Source organism: Alosa alosa, chromosome 23 (genome assembly GCF_017589495.1).
Source record: "Alosa alosa isolate M-15738 ecotype Scorff River chromosome 23, AALO_Geno_1.1, whole genome shotgun sequence".
Taxonomy (NCBI): Eukaryota; Metazoa; Chordata; class Actinopteri; order Clupeiformes; family Clupeidae; genus Alosa; species Alosa alosa.
This window is the reverse complement of record NC_063211.1, coordinates 11,984,484-12,003,863: the sequence shown is the minus strand read 5'-3', so window position 1 is coordinate 12,003,863 and position 19,380 is coordinate 11,984,484. Positions and strand designations below refer to the sequence as shown.

At 42.5% G+C, this 19,380-nt stretch overlaps 1 protein-coding gene across 1 annotated transcript; it reads left to right on the top strand.

Moving 5' to 3' along the window:
- The first annotated feature begins 5,738 nt into the window (after positions 1–5,738).
- Positions 5,739–18,766, top strand: irak3 (interleukin-1 receptor-associated kinase 3). Its single transcript, XM_048234666.1, has 13 exons — positions 5,739–6,093; positions 7,259–7,441; positions 7,788–7,843; positions 7,978–8,047; positions 8,351–8,502; positions 8,707–8,771; positions 11,510–11,624; positions 14,138–14,256; positions 15,205–15,400; positions 16,055–16,117; positions 16,456–16,623; positions 16,912–17,476; positions 18,069–18,766. The coding sequence occupies exons 1-13, from the start codon at positions 5,979–5,981 to the stop codon at positions 18,191–18,193; spliced, it is 1,992 nt and encodes a 663-aa protein (XP_048090623.1). The 5' UTR covers positions 5,739–5,978; the 3' UTR covers positions 18,194–18,766.
- The last annotated feature ends 614 nt before the right edge of the window (positions 18,767–19,380 follow it).

Sequence of the window (19,380 nt, the reverse complement as noted above, 5' to 3'; positions counted from 1 at the left end):
TGGTATGATGTAAATGTAAATCAGGGGCCTCATTACAGAAACCAAAGATTCTAGAACAGAGCTCTAGAATCTTTGACATAAACTTCCTAACTATGAAATCTTATCTTATCTCAGTTTAGGATGGCATTTAGGATTTTTGGTATTACAGAAGCATGTTTCCTAACTGCATTTAGGAAAAAATCCAATCTTAACTTTTAAGATAGAAATTTGGCCATTACAGAACCATCCTAACTCAAGAATTTCCTAACTTAGGAATCCTAATTTAGGATGGCACACACCCTGTCCTAAATTCAAAATAACTGACTGCACAGTCTTGTTGAGTTGTTGCCTAGCCTATGACAAGATGATAGACATGACTGTTAGGGACACCATAAAGCATATTTTACTAAATAAGTTAATTAAACAAATAAATATTAATCATTATAACAGAATATTAGACTATTATTTATTATTATCACACACACCCCGGGAAAACAGGAGATTCTGTGTTCCCAAGCTGAATTTTAAGTTTTAAGTTGCTTACATAATAATAATAACATAGGCCTTTATATGACACAGGAGGGAGAGGGAGACGCGCACACACACACACACACACACACACACAAACACACTCGCGCACACGCTGGGAAAACAGAAGATTCTGTGTTGCAATCACTGGCTACAATGACACTCTGATACGCACAATGGAGAAGTTTGCCTGGAACGTCGACTTCCAGGCCTCAGCCTTCCAGGCCGCGGTCTATCCCTCCAATGAGCATCGTCAAAACAAACATCATCAACAGCGCCACAGTTTGTCTGAAAGCGCGGAGAGGAGACGAGATAGACACTAATTCAACAGGGCCAATCAAATGCAGAGGTCCTCCTCCACTACAAAGAATGGGCCAACATGTACATGAACTCTTTTCGTGTCAAGGACAGGCGGTACCACGTCACTCCAAATGATGTCATAACCATCCGGAAGAGTGACAATGCACACTGTCGCATGGACTCAAATGACTCTGTAAGTGTGGATCACATAATAGTGAAATCAACACTGAAAAAATGATATACTGCACTACCAGCCTCTGTCCCACTCTGAAAATTAGCCGTTGGTTATTGTGTATAGCACGCCATGGCAGAGAGAACAACTGAGGAAACATGGCTCAGAGATGATCTACTTGGATGCAACATATACTGTAAAGGCATAACACAATAGGATGGTGTTCCAGTGGCCTTCATTAAGTGAGGAATTCACCGCGAACATCTGTCTATGCCTTATGAAGTTGCAAGAGACAGTCAGTCCCTATCAACCAAGGTATTGGTTATACATGTAGTGTCTCCTCTCCACGCTTTCAGACAAACTGTGCTGTCGATGACGTTTACTGTTTTGACCTCTATGGTTTTGACGATGCTCATCGGAGGGATGGACCATGGCCTGCAAGTCGACGTTCGAGGCAAACTTCTCCATTGTGCCTCTGATACAGTACAATGCTATAGGCTAACAGCTAGACTATCTTTTAGCTGAACCAAAACTGCGGACTTTAGTTAAGACTGTAAACTTAAGTCATGGTTTCTCCCTCATAATTATTAAGGTACTTCTCAAAACTCCTGTACGACGAGAAGAAAGCTGCCATCTTTACAGTAGGACTACCATCAAGATTCTTAACAGTATCGACAACATTTTGCGATATTTCTCTATCTATCTATTACGTAACTTCTGTTCTTAGCTGTATCCCTTCTAGCCACAACCGAAATTATGGTTTGTCCATCTTGAGCAACCAACTGTCTTTTGAACACCATCTTTGCAACCTGATATTCTAATCATAGATACAGGCAGTCTCATATACATTCTCATCATAGAAACAGGCATGACAGGACGATTGCCGATTTAAAAATCTTAACTGACAGTTACAGTAGGATTTCTTAAGTTAAGACAAGATAGGAGGTCTGACATAAGATAGGACACAGCCATGAGTTTAGGAACTGCTTCTGTAATTGGAAGATACGATTTTTTCCTATCGATATTTTTCTGTAACGAGGCCCCTGGATTGCAGACTACCTGACAGAGCGGCCACAGTTCGTCATTATCGTCGAATTACCTCTCTGACACTGTGATCAGCAGCACCGGAGCTCCACAGGTAACAGTGCTCTCTCCAGTCCTGTTCACCCTGGGACCACAAAAGGACCCTGAACAAACTAATCAACATCTTAGATAATGACATCTTAGATAATGTCATCCACTCCACAGAACTATCATAAAGCAAAAGAGCTCGACCAGTTGGAGAATTTGTCCCCAGGACCATAAAACTCTTCAATGCTTTACGAAATGGAAGAGAAGAGATCGACTTCTCTGCTTAGTCTATCTGCCTCTCCACCCTGTTTTACACTTTCATGACCTCCTATAACAATGTTGTGTGCTGACTGTCCACTGGCCCCCTGTGTTACTGCTTACACTGTCTACACTGTTTACTGGCTATATTAGCCCACATGCACAACCCCTCCCTCCATCCCCCAGATCCTTTGAAAGACTAGTGTTGAGCCACCTGATAGGACATAGGATATAGGATAAGGACATAACAGGACCCCTGCTGGATCCCCTGCAGTTTGCCTACACGGCAAACAGGTCGGCGGATGATGTCGTCAATATGGGACTACAATACATCTTGCACCACCTCGACTCCCCAGTATGCTATTTGTGGACTTCAGCTCAGCGTTCAACACCATCATCCCTGAACCCCTACATCAGAAGCTCACTCAGTTCTCAGTGCCTGTCACCACCTGTCGGTGGATCATCAGCCTCCTGACTGCAGACAGCAGCATGTCAGACTGGGGAGCATCTCATTCAAAACCTGGTGTATCAGCACTGGTGCCCCCCAGGGGTGTGTCCTCTCACCGCTGCTCTTCTCCCTCTACTCCAATGACTGTACCTCAGAATTTTGCAGATGACACCACCGTCATCGGTTTGATCCAGGATATTGACAGGAGGTGGAACAGCTGGTTCAATGGTGCAGTAAGAACAACCTGGAGTTAAATCCCAAGAAGACCGTGGAGATGACAGTGGGCTTTAGAAGTCCCCACCCCCACCCCTTCACCATCCAGAACGACACAGTGTCCACTGTGGATTCCTTTAGGTTCCTGGGAACTACCATTTCGCAGGACCTAAAATGGTCTCCCCACACTGACTCTGTCCACAAAAAGGCCCAGCAGAGGCTATACTTCCTGCGACAGCTAAGGAAGTTTAACCGGCCTAAGCTTGACCACTTTCTACTCAGCCATCATACAGTCTGTCATCTATGAGAGTTTTATGAAGTGCTGGCAAAAACATCTGAAATGACCACCATTCTAACTTTCACTCACCTGATGAGAACTTTGTGAAGTGTGAATTTGGATGAACATTTGAACGAGTGAAAAAAAAATAGAAATAATTATCCCAGGAAGTCCCAGAAATATGACTTGAATATAAGTTAGTTAGTTATTAACAATTAATTGATAAACTTTTAGAATACTTTGAGCACTGATGCAGTCAGCATAGGCCTCTTTACATTGTTTGTAAGCCTACATTTCATTCCGTTTTCAATGGTAAACGCGAAACAGCGCCAAAACAACCACCAGTGGACAAAAAGAGTATTACACGTGTACTGTTAAGACTCGCCATAGAGAATGAATGGGAAATTACGGAGGTTACAGTTTGGCGATGTCATACTCTTGTGCGGGCCAGATGCTAAATACCACAGATATGTTTTGGGGGGCCACCCAAAATGAAATGGCGGGCCGTAGTTTGGGGACCACTGGTCTAGCTGAACTTATTAAATGTAGCTGGATACCCTATGAACGCATGTCTAGGTTATAGCCACAATAGTCATTTTAGCAACGGCATATTTTGGGTGGCTCGCGAAGACAGTGGTTGTCTGGCCCACTTGAAGTTGAAGTCATTTTTACAATAAATTAATTGTGGGATTATTTTACTAAATTGTGTTATTATTTTACTAAATTGCACTAAGATTTAAAAAAAATAGTGTACCCATTTACTAAAACAAGCAGACGATTTGCAAAAACAGAAAGGCTGCACGATCCACCAAAATGAGCACACAATTTAGTCAATTGAAAATGGGAAAGAGAATGGTACATTTGAAACTCACTGCTCTTCAATGAACACTAAAAACTGTGGGGCTAGTAAATCTAAGTCTACGATGAATAGGATTAAAATGTTTCTGTTTCAAATGAAAATTAGCCTACTTTCAGGTAGGCCACTAGCCTATTTCTCGCAGGAGCAAACTTTGTTGCAGCTGACTGTCCAAATATAACTGCTCACTGCCCAGAATGCAGCACAGTCTCACACCTGCTGGCGAATAAGGCGATTCTTTCAGGTTTTTGAAAGGCCGGTCCCATGGGCGGATTATGAACTTTCGGGCCACATGGGCCCAGATGTATTAAGGGCCCCCCACTAATTGTCATATGTCCCCCAGAAAATGTTTAATTTGTTTGATGTGATTTCCTGTATTCTGGTGCATTTTGGGGATGGCCAATACTAAATTCAATCAGATTCATAGCCTACAGTACATCCTGATTTGTTGATATTGAGGCAATGATTCCATGCAAAGGCTTGGGCTTCAGGGCCCCCTCACCACTTTGGCCCCTGGGCCTGGGCCCGGTAAGCCCGTGCAGTAATCCATCCCTGGCCGGTACGTACCCAGACATCATCCTTGAATGTCTGATGAAATCATGCTGTGAGGTTGTGCCCGATCTAGAAGTATTTGGGCTTACTTCTTCCTTTAATTTAGTGTTTGCTGTTTTATTGGTAGTTCACTGACCAGGAGCACACATTCTGAAGCATCTGTTGCAGACTGCTATTCATGGAGCGAGTCAGCGCGCCTCATTTTGATGATTTGATGTTCGGCGACTCTTTTCTTTCAGGTTTTCTTTGAATGGCTACTCGGATCCGTAGGAACAACTCTAGTACCATCATGTGGAAAGGATATACAATTGCAGTTCATAGTTCTTATTACTGTAGGCTACTTAGTGATTATAAATGGAATAGCCTATCACTTTCTACTACAGAATTAGTGGGGTAGTCTGTTTGACTCACGAATGCAATTATAGGCCTACAATCGCTTTTGGTTTATTGATTAGATTATCACCCAAAGTGCGCGGTTTCAAGGTTTCCTACTGCGCACTGCGCAGCCGAATCACATGCTGTAACCACCCAGATAGCAAAATCAGATTGGCAGCAAGCGGACCGCTGGTGGTAGGCCTATGCCGCCGCATGGCGTGCCACTTGTGGTCCGCTGTTGGACCACCATCTCTTCAGAGGTGTAGAAGTCCTACCATGTATTGGTTCTATCTGTGCACGTAACACAGGCGATTTTACAAATTAGCTCATCTACCTGTCTGAGGAGTTGTGCCAATTTGAATCACCTGGTTTATTGAATGGTTGAAGCAAATAGGCCTAGCCTATGTGTCAGCACTTTCTGAAGCCGGACTTTTACACCTCTGATTTTTTTAGCTTAATATGCAGGTTTTTAAAGCTTAATTTACCTAAACTTAACAGCTTCGGAGTCATTGGAGTCAGTGAGCGGAAAAAAACACCCTTGCAACTTTGGGCCGGCGCCGGGCCAACGGCCTCAGTGTCAGGAAGTAGCCTATAACGAGTGTAACGAATTGCTTTACTGCATTTAAATACACATACACGGCAGGCACCGACTAGAACAAGGTAGCGATGGAGTTTCCCAGACATTCATCATGACAGAGCCAGCGAAAAAGAAGCAAAAACAGAAATGGCCAATACTGTTTCTCTTTAAAGCCCCTTGCTATCTGAATGCACAACTGAAAGGACGGGTTAGAGGCAAATGACAGCATATGTGGGCGGGGTTTGGGCAATTCCGAAATTGGCAACTGCTGTATGCTACACACGTAGCCGACTCGCTGAAAAACTTATGTGAAGAACGACCACAGAAGTTAGAAGGTGGGGAAACGTTTTCCCAGTAACAGACTATATCAAGATGGCAGGACAAGCGGATCTCTCGATGCTTCTATTTGACATCCCCCCTGCTCAGATCGAGACGTTCTGTAAAATTATGGACAGCGGAATTGGTACTCTTGGGTGGAAAGGTTTGGGTAAGTGATATGTTCAAGTAATTGCCATGTCTATGTAGCCATGTCTTATGCTGCTGACAAAGAGGAGAACTGAAAATGTCAAACCACACAGCATTTCAGAATTAGCCTATAGGCTATTTGTTCTGTTCGTAGATCATTTTTCTTAATAGTTGTTATGCCGCTGTTGCACCAAATTCTGTGACCTGTCGAATTTTGTGACTCTAGAGGGCGCTGTTTTATTGGAGTCTATGAATGTACTGAGCTGTACTGACACACTGATGAGGCAATTCTGTTATGTGTATAATTCTTCTAATAAACTTTGTACATTTTTGAAACATGGAACATTGTCTGGGTGTGAGTGTATTACTCCACAGGCCTGCATGTGTATCTTCCTCTCTATACTATCTCTATAGAGTACAGCTAAAGCCTACCCCACCACTCCAGCGAAGAGGTGGACTTCAGCTGGACAGGTCACATATGATGATAAGCCTACTGTCAAATTATGTTTGACAGTAGCCCACTATATTTACTATTACCCCACTATAACTCTGCAGAAATGGACTGATGTTGTACATTGTCATTGACATCAGCAAACACTTTATTTACATTATTGACAAACTCCTTGTCATTGTCCGTTAATTTACTTTTGGCACCTCAAACTGACATACAAACTTAAGGGAGGCAGTTAGTGACCTCCACGGCATTTTTTTCTGCAGTTACAGTGACATAATTTGACAGTAGCCTATCAAAATATGTGACCTGTCCTGCTGAAGTCCATCTGTTCACAGGAGTGGTGAGGGGTAGGCTTTAGCTCTACTCTAGAATAATACACCCACACCCAGTCAATGTTCCATGTTTCAAAAATGTACAAAGTTTATTAGAAGAATTATACACATAACAGAATTGCCTCATCAGTGTGTCAGTACAGCTCAGTACATTCATAGACTCTAATAAAACAGCGCCCTCTAGAGTCACAAAATTCGACAGGTCACAGAATTTGGTGCAACACCGCCTTGGGTTTCCCTCCGCCTCCAATTCACCATTGCGCATCTCGAATTATATCCTAGTCTATTATATCCTTATATCCAAGTGTCCCGTTGTTTACTCGTTTGACCATCTATCTAACACAATCATATGATATCAATGTCGAACTTTAGTAAAATTAACCTGTCAACATTGCTGACAGCTGCGCGGATCTCGCCCACCTGGCTGGATGTGCGATGCACAGAAATGAGAGAGGCTGCGGGAAAGAGTCCTACCCAGGAACTGCTCTGGTCCTGGGCGCAACAGAACAAGACGGTCGGGGACCTCCTCCGGGTACTGGAGGACATGGGGCACTGGAGAGCGCTCAGCCTCTTCCAGTCTACAGGTGTGGCCTTTTTTTTTTTTTTACTACACTACACATGTTGCGATGACACACAGACACAGGCTTGTTATAACGTAATGCTATGGTGTCCAACATGTTCAGTTTGGCGCAAATGGTTCCCTTTAATGACAATAGTGGCTGCAAGACACACATCCCCTCCCTCCCCCTTCCTTTGAAGTGTACTTCCTCCTTTTTTTGTAAACAACCAGTTACTTTCCTCTGTAATATTTGCTGCCTAACTGACACTGTTGATTTTTTGATAGAAACAGTAAGCTGCCATATACCATATACCTGAGAGCAATGTTGTAAGAGAAACCATTGTAACATATTGTGCACATTGTGGTTTCAGGTGACAATTCAAGTAATCTCCCAAAGCCACCTCCACCATCCCTTGAAGTCCACAAGGTATATTTTAAATGCTGGGACTCTTAACAATGATGTCAAACATCTTAGCTGTTGATATATGAAATGCTTTGCATAATTAACTCCTGTGTGTGTGTGTGTGTGTGTGTGTGTGTGTGTGTGTGTGTTCTTTTCAGCCAAAAACATCGAATTGTCACACTGAAAACCTGTCCTGCGATTCAAGTTCAGTTGCCATTATTACAGCAGGTATGGAGAATCGACACACACACACACACACACACACACACACACACTCACACACACAAGAAAAGAATGGGCAAAAAAAGACAAATGTGTCAGTCTAAACATTGCATCCTCTCATTGATGAGTCAGGTTGACTAGTTTTAGAGGGGTTTACAAAAAATATTTCCTGGCAGACTTTTTTGTGGTGATGACCAACGTTGGTACTTGCCTTGCCAGCGGATTTCAGGAATTACCGTCATGCCATGCCACATTTCTTTTGGTTAGTGGATTTCTGGGAAATTGAGTTTTCTTTTTCATTACCTGCAGGTAATGGAGCCATGCTGAAGGTCTCATTTGCAGACATCTTGGAGGGAACTGAGAATTTTCATCAAGACAGGAGAATAGGCGGTGGTGCCTTCTCAGATGTCTATCGAGGGATAAAGGGAAATGAAACCTTTGCTGTTAAAGTTTTTAAAAAGGTATGGTCTACAATTTTGCAGCTGTGGGTATTTATTTGCATTTTGTCGATTTTAGTGTTTGTGATTGCATTATGTAGGCTAATACTGTAGTCTATTTTACCACAGACTCAACTGGACCTTTTTCGGACTGTTGCTATATATAACAGATCCTAGGATATGTAGGAGCCTGACCTTATGATTAGTTTTTACCTTGATGTTGTACAGGTGCAGAACACATCGTGGCAGGTGCTCTGGGAGAAGTTTCGCAAAGAGATGGAGGTTCTTCACCTGTGAGTATAGATCAAGAACACTAGCAAATACTTCACCTACAAGTATAAATCAAGAACACTATTCAACTCAAGCAATAGCAAATACTTGTCAATACATGAAGGGAAAAAAATAGTGGAGGGTCATTCCACGTCAGTTCAACCAGGGCCCACGCACTTAGGTCTCAAAAAATTCTGAAACAATTACCAGGTGTACCTATGTTACCCAGGAGACACACTGTAAAATTACTTACTGTTATTATGTAAGATCAATACTTTCCAAGATACAGCCAGTTTTACAGGGGGAGGGGGGGGTGTCGATTTTGTTCGGCTCTTTTTTTTGTCAAAGTTCACAAGCCCACAGCGCAAGAACTAAACCATGTAGGAGGCTCAAGTTTTGCTTGGTGGTACATAAATAGGAATAGTACATAGCAAAATCGTCAGGTTTGGTCTGGATAATCCTGCATGGTCATAGCTGTCCCTCAAAGTTGATACAAATGTTATTGGAGTTTTTGGCTGGGCTCTGTTTAAGCCTTCAGAAGACATATTTGTACTCAACATAGGCTCTTGATTTATTTTCCTTACTGAGATAAGTAGAAACACTCTCACAAAAAGCAATGAACAGAAAATAAATCCCTTCAGGGTCTGAACAGCAGACCTCACAAGTCTGAAAAATCATTTTGGTTATCATTTTCAGAGCACCCAAACACCTTGTGGGAATATACAAAGATTTTTTAAATATGTTTTTCCTTATTCTCCATGATCCCTTCTTTTTGAAAACACCAATTTGACTTGTCTTATGCAAATCTTTTCTTTTTATTTTCCACCCTGAACATGGGCAAAATGCCCCATTGACATCAATATGTTTTATATAGAGTCACCACACTGCCACCTGTGGTTGTATAGAGTAACCTGTGGTAGCTCTATACAAAACATATTGATGTCAATGGTGCTTAAACAGAGCTCAGCCAAAAACTCCAATAAAATTTGTATCAACTTTGAGGGACAGCTATGACCATGCAGGATTATCCAGACCAAACGTGACGATTTTGTTACATACTATTCCTATTTATGTACCAGCATGCAAAATTTGAGCCTCCTACATGGTTTAGTTCTCGCGCTGTGGGCTTGTGAACTTTGACAAAAAAAGAGCCCGACACCCCCCTCCCCCTGTAAAACTGGCTGTATCTTGGAAAGTATTGATCTTACATAATAACAGTAAGTAATTTTACAGTGTCTCCTGGGTAACATAGGTACACCTGGTAATTTTTTCAGAATTTTTTGAGACCTAAGTGCGTGGGCCCTGGTTGAATTGACGTGGAATGACCCTGGACCTTTATTTGAGTGGCTCTAATGTGTCATCGACATGGCAACGTGTAGGTCACATGGGGCCTGTGGCTTCCGACTGTCACCCTAATCAGGTTTGATCAGATATGTCCAGATTACTTCTGCAAGGCTTTTTGATGTGGGTGGGTGTGAATCAGATTTATTTGAGTGTCAGATTGAGTCTGGTAAACCATAGTTGCCCACAGCTGTGTTTTTGTCATGTTCCATGAGAGAGTATAAAATAAAAAATGACGAAAAAACAGGAGTAGGGCAAAACGACAAGAGGCAATCACACAGAATTTACTACGGTTCTAGCCTGAATTTTTAGAGTTGGAGCTGTGTTGATTTTCCTTCTTTAAAGAAAGCTACGCTGCTCCATGATGTTATCATCATTACATCATATCATTATTTCAGTGGTGTGTGAATTTCTTGATTGAGGGAAGAGAAAGTCAAAAGTCCTGTTATGAATGAATTAATTTCACTCGTGCAGATCTCAATCCTTCCTATTTGCCAAGATGACAATATTCCCTTTTATCTTTGATTATGTGTTGTTATGGGACCACTGAATTCAGTACATACGCGGCAACATCCTGAGTCATGCTGCAGTTATTGCTCTAGCCCTCATTTAAAACAATATAATATACTATAGGTATACTGTGAGGGAAATTTGGTCCCCGCATCTATCCTAATCCGTGAATTAGTGAAACACACTCAGCACACAGTGAACACACAGTGTGAAGCACGCGCTAATCCTGACGCAGTGAGCTGCGCTTGGGAAGCAATGAGCGGTTAGGTGCCTTGCTCAAGGGCACTTCAGCCTTTCCTACTAGTCAGGGTTCGAACCGGCAACCCTCCGGTTACAAGTCCGAAGTGCTAACCAGTAGGCCACGGCTGTCCCAAAGCAGACTCCTGTGGGATTGTGCTTGGGCATAATATCCTTGGACAGAAAACTGTCTCTTGGATATTATGAAATGATTCTGGGACATGTTTTTTTTAAATAGAGGCTTTCCTTAAAACCGCTCATGTTTTTTTTTTTTTAGATATTTCAGATTTACCTTTCTATTTAAAAAGAAACAATCAGAGAGATGACATAAAAGTAGTACTGAAATACTGCGTTCACTGTGAACTTATGCCATTCACTGTAATGTGTGCTATTTATGTCCATTAGTATGTTCTAGTGTGACTTGCACATGTCTCAATGACTGTATGAAAATCCTATTTACTGTTGCTACCTACTCTGTGTCTAATCTACCGTTTAGTAGTTACTTGATTGCATCATTGTTGGTTGTGTGTGTTTTCTCTCATTTTCTCACTTGCACACCTTTTTTGGGGTAAATCGTCTATACAAAGGAACCGCAAAACCACAAGGTGATAACCACCTCAAATGTTTCTTGATCTTTCACTCGCATGACAAACTCTGATCCAATCTCTCTCAGCTACCGGCATCCTAACATCCTGGAGTTGTGTGGCTGTTTTTCTGATGGGGATCGCTATTTCCTGGTTTACCCTTTCCTCCCCAATGGTTCCCTCCACAAAAAACTACACAATCAGGTACGATGAGTCATAGCCATGTCAAGTACTGTAGTGTGACTAATGATTTCTCTCCCAAAAGTAGGTTTGGAGGCAAAGGCAAATACTTGTTACATAAGGCAGAAATGGCTGATACTTTCAGAGTGATGTTGTAATATATTAGTCATAGTAAACTGTTGTCTGTTTAACTGTCTGTGCTTGTGCCAATTGTATTTAAACTAGATGTACCGCAGAGCGGTACAAAATATGACCGCCGCCCAGTCCAGCACATTTTTTCCACAAAAAGAAATCACGCTGAAAGGCCTATATGATTCTAACTGTCTCACTAAATTGCATTATCCACACTCAATTCTCACTGGTATCTGCTAGACAACAAGTACCAAAACATGATTAGTTCATAGATTTCACATGTAAAATTCATTTTATACAACCCCACCTCCATCTTGCCTGTTCATAATTCTGAGAAATTCTTGATTGTTTGTGTTATGTTTATGGTATGTGTGTGCGTGTGTGTGTGCGTGCTTGTGTGTGTGCCTGCGTATGTGCCTGTGCATGCAAGCGTACATATGTCTACTGTGTGAGTATGTGTCATACGTATGATTACTGTGAATGTATGTGTGTGTGTGTGTGTGTGTGTGTGTGTATCTGTTTGTGCACATGTGTGCACATGAAATGGGTTAACATGACCCCTGAAGGCAAACATACGGAAAAAAATGGTCATCCTAGGCCCTACAGTTCTCAAGATATTCACAGAGAACTGTGTCTGCCCCTACCTCCTTTCGGGGGTCCAGTTCAGCGTGGGGGCTACAGATCAAAACGAAAAATGACGGTTCCATGCTATCCATGTGGGGGTACATGCCCACCAAGTTTTGTGTACTCCGGTCCGGAATCCTTGTTGGTGTACGTCACTAAATGTACACATAAATTATTTTATTGTAAGGCCCCCCATGAACGAAAGTACAGAAAACTTGGCATGCATTCAGAGGGTGTCATAATGATCCTACACTTTTAATTTCGTGCAGTTTTGACCTTGTCAGCCAGAGATATTGTGATGAAAACACCTAATTTTTTGCTTTTTAATTTTTAACTAGGTGGCGCTATGCTTGAAATAAGTGGTAATGGGATGGGTTGATATGCCCCCTTAAGACCAACATACATAAAAAGGTGGACCTCCTAGGCCCCACGGTTCTCGAGATATTCACAGAAAACTGTCTCCGCCACCTACAGGCCAGTTGGGGTATAGTAACATAAATTAATTTATTGTGTGGTCCCCATGAACGGAATTCCACAAAACTTGGCGTGCATACAGAGGGTGTCATAATGATCCTACACTTCCAATTTAGTGCAGTTTTGACTATGTTAGGTCACAGATACCTTCAATTACAACACCTCATTTTTACTTTTTGTGTTTAACTAGGTGGCACTATACATGAAATGAGTGGTTATGGAATGGGTTGACATGGCCCCTTGAGATCAACATACAAAAAAAAATGGTCCTCCTAAACCCTACGGTTTTCGAGAGATATTCACAGAAAACTGTGTCTGCCCTACCCTCCTTTAGGGGGTCCAGTCCAGCCGGGGCTACAGATCAAAAAAAGATGGTTCCATGCTATCCATGTGGGGTTACATGCCCACCAAGTTTCGTGTACCCGGTCTTTCAGTGTCCCGGGAATCATTGACGGAAATTTGGGCATCGAAAAAAAAAAAAAAAAATCTGACTAAACCTATATGACCGCCGGCTCAAAGTGCGTGGCGGTCATAATGATTAAATGAATGGATACGATTATTTGTGTGTCTAAAATGTTTGAGCAAAACTGGAGCTTCAACCTTTCTGCCTCACGGATCTGAGCTAATTTAATGTAAGCGTCATATCTTACTGAAAGTTGGAGCAGGATGCTGTTGTCCTTGAATAAGTCCGTACATGTGTGTATTTTATCATTGTGGAAATCCATAGGAGTGTCTCTGTGACTTCTTGATGGTAGTATAGTGTTAGGCCTGAGAGTCTAAAGAGAAGTACAGTATAGGGATTTCATCTGTAACACATTGGAGTGTCCTTATTACGTAATACCTCATATCATGCAGTTGTGAGAATACATTTACACACCCATGTTAAAGTTGACTAAAAAGACGAATAAAAACTCTTTTGGAAAATTGATCTTAATTAAAATAGCACATAATTTAGTCAATTTTAACATGGGTGTGTAAATGTGTTCTCACAACTTCACATATGCGAACATTTGAGGTTTTTCAACTCATCCTTGTAAGGATCTGGATCTGTTCCTGTTTGTCACTTCTTATTTTGGATTCCCTGTAACCAGGGATCTTCACGTGTGTGTGTGTGTGTGTGTGTGTGTGTGTGTGTTTTTCTCAGCTTCTCTTCTGCTTTTTATAGTTGCAGTTTCATCATTTGTCTAAAAATGAAAGATAGAGACTTACTCTGAATCTGTACACTTAACAAACATCGAGGGAGCTGCTATCGATGCATGAATGAAACATAGTGGGCAGGGCTCATGTCTGTCTGATTTTTTCCTTAGGATGCTGGAAAAGCCCTCTCCTGGCAGGAGCGCCTGGACATCATTAAAGGTGTGGCGAAGGCTGTTCACCACCTGCACAGCACGCAACCATGTGCTGTCATCTGTGCCAACATTAGCAGGTACACCAACTAGCCTACTACTACCACCATGCTGCTCACGAGGGGACCCAGATGGAGGCAGAGGTTATTGAGGGAAAATTACATCAGCATTTTTCTTGAGCAAGTACTGCTAGGTTCTAGGTTCTGAGTTCTGGGTTAAACGGATTATGTGTAGAATTCTGTAGGATTCGAGTTGTCTTGAACTCACCATTACATTTGTGATGATACTCTTCCATTGACTTGCATTGTATTTGATACAGTGACACTACGTGAAGTAGTGATGGCTGGCCTGTTAACTTTAGCAGATACCAGGGTGACACAGAGCAAAGGCGTGTTCAACACCATGCCAATTTACATTCTGTTCCTATTTCTATATGCAAACATTTTTAACACACACACACACACACACACAGCCCCTCCAGGATGTAACTACTAGATATTTTAGAGATAGTTGATGGTGCTCTAGGGGATTTGTGAGGGGTTTTGCATGTTATTCTTGGGCCAGGGCTGTTTCAAGTTCATGAGGCACTGTTAAATGTTGTATAAGTTCTAAAGTTTCCCGGAAATTAAAGGGAGATAAGATGTTCTTGACATCATGGTGCCAGTAGTGGTTTTTGCTGTCATGCTTAAGGGTGTCTCTTTGTGCTTTCATGCTGCTGTGTATCATTTCTGGTTTTAGTTTTGATTAAACACATTTCAGTATAGTATTTAGGTCATGGTCATACTGCGGATGTGACTTGATTTTCACTTCACTGCTGCCACATGTGGAAGGGGTTCCTTTGATCACAGAAGTGCTTTCCTTTTAGGGCTTAAGAGAAGAAGCATTTGTCTGCCCATCTCAAGTAGAGAACATTAACTGTTCTCACCATGTGCAAACTCAGGCTCTTTAATCAAGGTCTATGTCAAATATTTAAAACTGTATCTGTTTTGTGTGTGTGTGTGTGTGTGTGTGTGTGTGTGTGTGCACAGTGCCAATATCCTTCTAGATGAACGCCTTCAGCCCAAACTAACCGACTTTGGAATGGCACGCCTCAGACCGCACTCAGTTAATCACAGCTGCACTATCACCATGAAGACCAGTATCCAAAACTGGGAGTATCTTCCAGAGGAATACATCAGAGATGGGAAGCTGTCTGTCAAGCTGGATGTATACAGCTTTGGGATGGTGGGTGTACACTGGCTTTTATTTTGACATAGAAACCCTTTTATTCTTCTTGGGTATACTACACATTAGCAAGAGATGGCACTTAGTTAAAAGTTGAGAAAAAAGTGCATTTGGGTTAGACAGATGGTTAAACATGTACTCAGTGTTTATTTAGTGATACAGGGTTGATGTCACTGAGTTATATGCAGTAGCCTATCTTCTTTTCGATTTTCTGAGTAATGAAAGGGATGTCTAAAATGGGATGGTAACATGGCAGAAATACATACAAAATTCTGCTGTTAATGCATCAAATACATTTATTCAGTTTATCGATTCACCCTTGAGTCACAAATGCAGAAGGTACAGTAAGGTCAGCACATGCTGGAGATAGAGTGTGGGCTCACTGACCACTCATACTACACTGAGGGTGACCGATGACTGAGGTGTAGCTAGCGCTTCGCTCTTGTAACAGTGGAGCTACCATAACTTTATAATATGAATGAAATACCTCAGATATTGAAAGCATCATTCAAAGACACCGTTTTGGGTTAAAGCTCAGTGTGACCACATGACTCAATCATTTCTCTTTGTTTGAGCCCCCTCAGATGTAATGGTGCTGTTGTTATCTCTGTTAACTTCTTGACTTTTTTTTTTGGCCGGATGTTTCCTCTGTAGGTGGTGCTGGAGATACTGACAGGACAGCAGGTTATGCAGGACAAACCAAAACACCGACTCCTGGTGAGTACTGCTGCTGATGTAGATGTTCCAACATACAAAAAGGAAGCAGCTTTTCCTGCGGTTACTTCTGTGGTGATCAGATATCTCAGATCTCTAGTGATGTCATAACAAAACAGATTGTACTGATTCCTGTAAACCCACACAGACACACACACACAGACACAGACACACACACAGAGACACACAGACACACACACACAGAAAACAGACAATAGCACATGCGCACACAGTGACACATACAAACGCATCCGAAAACACCCACAACCACAAACGCACACACACACACGTGTAGCACCGCCACTCCTGATGTCTGACGCCTTTGCTGTGCCGTGCTGCAGAGGAACGTGCTGGATGATACGGCTGAGGAGGGGGGTGGTGTGGACGCCTGCCTCAGGCTGCTGGACTCTAGGGCGGGCCGCTGGCCCCACGCGCTGGCTCTCTCTCTCCTCCGGCTGGGGATGGACTGCAGCTCCAGCAAGGCCCGCAATAGGCCTACAATGGATATGGTAATATTAATGAGGATGGTTTCGGTTGTCTTTATGTGTTTATGTGTTTGTGTGTGTGTGTGTGTGTGTGTGTGTACCACTTCTTGAGTTCAAGTGCCATCATATTACATTCAGTTGCTCAAGAGTGTTTAACAAAATATGTTCACATTACCAAGGTGATGTTGACGAAAATATTAAAACAATTCGGGGTATAAAGCTTTCATAGAAATTGTACACAGTAAAATAATAAACACATAACAAATGTAAAAAGCTAGGCAATATAATCAAAGCTCCCCGCTCACTCCACAGGTGCTACAGACTCTGAGCCAGCTTCTACCTCTCCCCTGCCCCCCTGAGGACCAGCCACATACGCTGGACGATGGCATGGCCCTCCCGCAGCACAGCGGTCACCCCGCACCCACCCACTCCCCCAGCCTGCCCGCGGAGAACGACGACGAGACGTCCAGCCTGCCACCGTGCATCCCGGAGTGTGCCCCGCCCGACTCGGTCTCCGTCCTCCAAGACTCCGTGGCTCTGTCTGCGCCGTCGCATCCGTGCGAGTGCAGCCAATCAGAGGTCACGTTCCTGGGCTGCATGGACCACAATGGTGGTGGTGGCCGACGACAACAGCAGCAGCAGCAGCAGCAGCAGCAGCAGCAACCTCGGGCAGAAGGTTGGGACAAATACGAGACGATCGACGCGTCTGCATGTCTGTCTGCACACACGCTGCAGTCGGACGGTGGAGGCGAGCCGGTGCTGGACCTGTATGGCAGCTGGCCAGTGCAGTGCAGCTGCACACCCGATACAGACGTTCAGGAGTGCGAGGACTGCAGGGCCAACGGCGTCACCCCCCTCCCCTTGTATCTCTCTCAAGGCAGGTCTCAATATCCACACACATGACCACACACACACACACACACACACTCTAGCACTGGTGCTCCCATCCTATCATAACACACTTACATCAACACAACACAATGTCTCAACATCATACACACACACACACACACAGACACACTCAGACACAGACACACACATACCCCACACACACCACCAGTGGGTCATGTGCGGACACCATGAAGACCAGAGAGGTCAGACCAGTCACGTGTTTGTCTGTTTTAGCTACTAGTTGAACTAAAGTGCAGACTACTTCCATGTACTATTCTGCCATGTGCAGTATCATAAATCCTTTCAGCACTGAACACGGCATTAAATGTCTTAAACATAAACACAGAAAATACAGCCCAATTCAGTATTTTTTTACTAATTTGTGGACATTTCTGCAGCAAGGTAAGTGTAGCCTACATGTGTGGCAAGGTTAAGTCTTCATAGCCCTATACCTATCCTTTCCTACCAGACTTAACATTGTGATACTTTACAACATGTATAAGTTGATCACATGCATCATTAACTGTATTTGCTACTTTGTGTGCTAACTGAGTTCATTATCTCTGTTGCGACTTCAGGAGTGGTCAGTGGCCCGTCCGAGAGTTACGTGGAGAACCCCGCCAAGCAACGGCTCTGTAACAAGATTCAGCAGTACAATCATGGCCTTCTCTGCACTGATGAGCTTCTGTCTATCACTCTATAAACCAGGCACACTTATTCAGGGAAACAACCACAAACAGATACAGTGTCTGAGTTATTTTAGATATTTAATGGAAATCTTAGAGCTAGAGACTGGCCAGTGACTTAAAAAACCAAGAACAAAGGGGAGAGAGTAGAAAACACACTGGCATCTGAGTCTGCATTAAGTGACATGCTGACAAATGTTTTGGTAGCATTTTCTGTCACAAGTTGAAAAATACAGGCTAATATATTGATTTCAAGACAGTATTTATAGGCTATATATATATATATATTATACATTTCAGTATTTATCTTGCATATCATAAGCTACTTTTTGTAATTTGTTGTCATTTTGTTTTTGTAACATGTTTTTTATTTGAAATTTAAAATGTAGCCTAACATTTTATACATTTTAATAATCTCAACGATGTTTGTGACACCAGACAATGTGTTTCATGTTTTTTTTGTAATGCAAAAAAAATATTCGCCTTTTTGTCGTATCTTTGGTGTTGAATGGACATTTTGTTTTGTAATATCTGTAAAAAATTAATTTGTAATAAAGCGGAGGCTAGCCTACTATGTCCATGTGAAAATACTTACTGGCTGAGTGCTTTCTTTTGCTATTCGAACACCTTCCGCTGTGCTCAACCCCCTTTCACGGCCCCTTTCATACAGGGAGAAATAATACCACGAGATTAGATGTAGCCTACATTGGGTATATTTTATGCCCTCAGTATTAGGCTACATGGTTATTTATTTCCAATTTATTGCAACACCAAAAAAGTAGACTACAATGTTTGATGTTGCGTGAGAGACGTTTGTTTTTGGAAGACTTTTTACCATAGACATAATATACATAGACGCCGCATTGGCTGCTGGAAACAAGAAATGCGGCCGCCATCTTGGACCTGTCATACTCCTCATTGTGTTGCAGCAGAAAACACAAGATGACAGCACTGTGCAGCATGTTCCTGCTCAAATCGGCGGACCATACTCGGGGGGGATTTACTTTTCACAAGTAAGATTTAACATTACCGTACTATTGGTTGTATTTTGTATTTTCGAACAATGTGGCCTGTATCATAGCTACATGTATGACCTTTGCAGCAAAAAAAAACCGCGTGAAAATCTGTTCGGTATTCAGTGAGATATGATTAATTAAGTGTGCTGACAGCTCATTGCACCGGCAAAACAGATTACACTGAGTGG

Excerpts from the sequence above, each read along its gene's own strand:
- irak3 (XM_048234666.1), top strand. The coding sequence starts at position 5,979 with ATGGCAGGACAAGCGGATCTCTCGATGCTTCTATTTGACATCCCCCCT. Across the intron at positions 8,772-11,509 it reads GAGATGGAGGTTCTTCACCT|CTACCGGCATCCTAACATCC; the intron begins GTGAGTATAGAT and ends AATCTCTCTCAG. Across the intron at positions 15,401-16,054 it reads ATGTATACAGCTTTGGGATG|GTGGTGCTGGAGATACTGAC; the intron begins GTGGGTGTACAC and ends TTTCCTCTGTAG.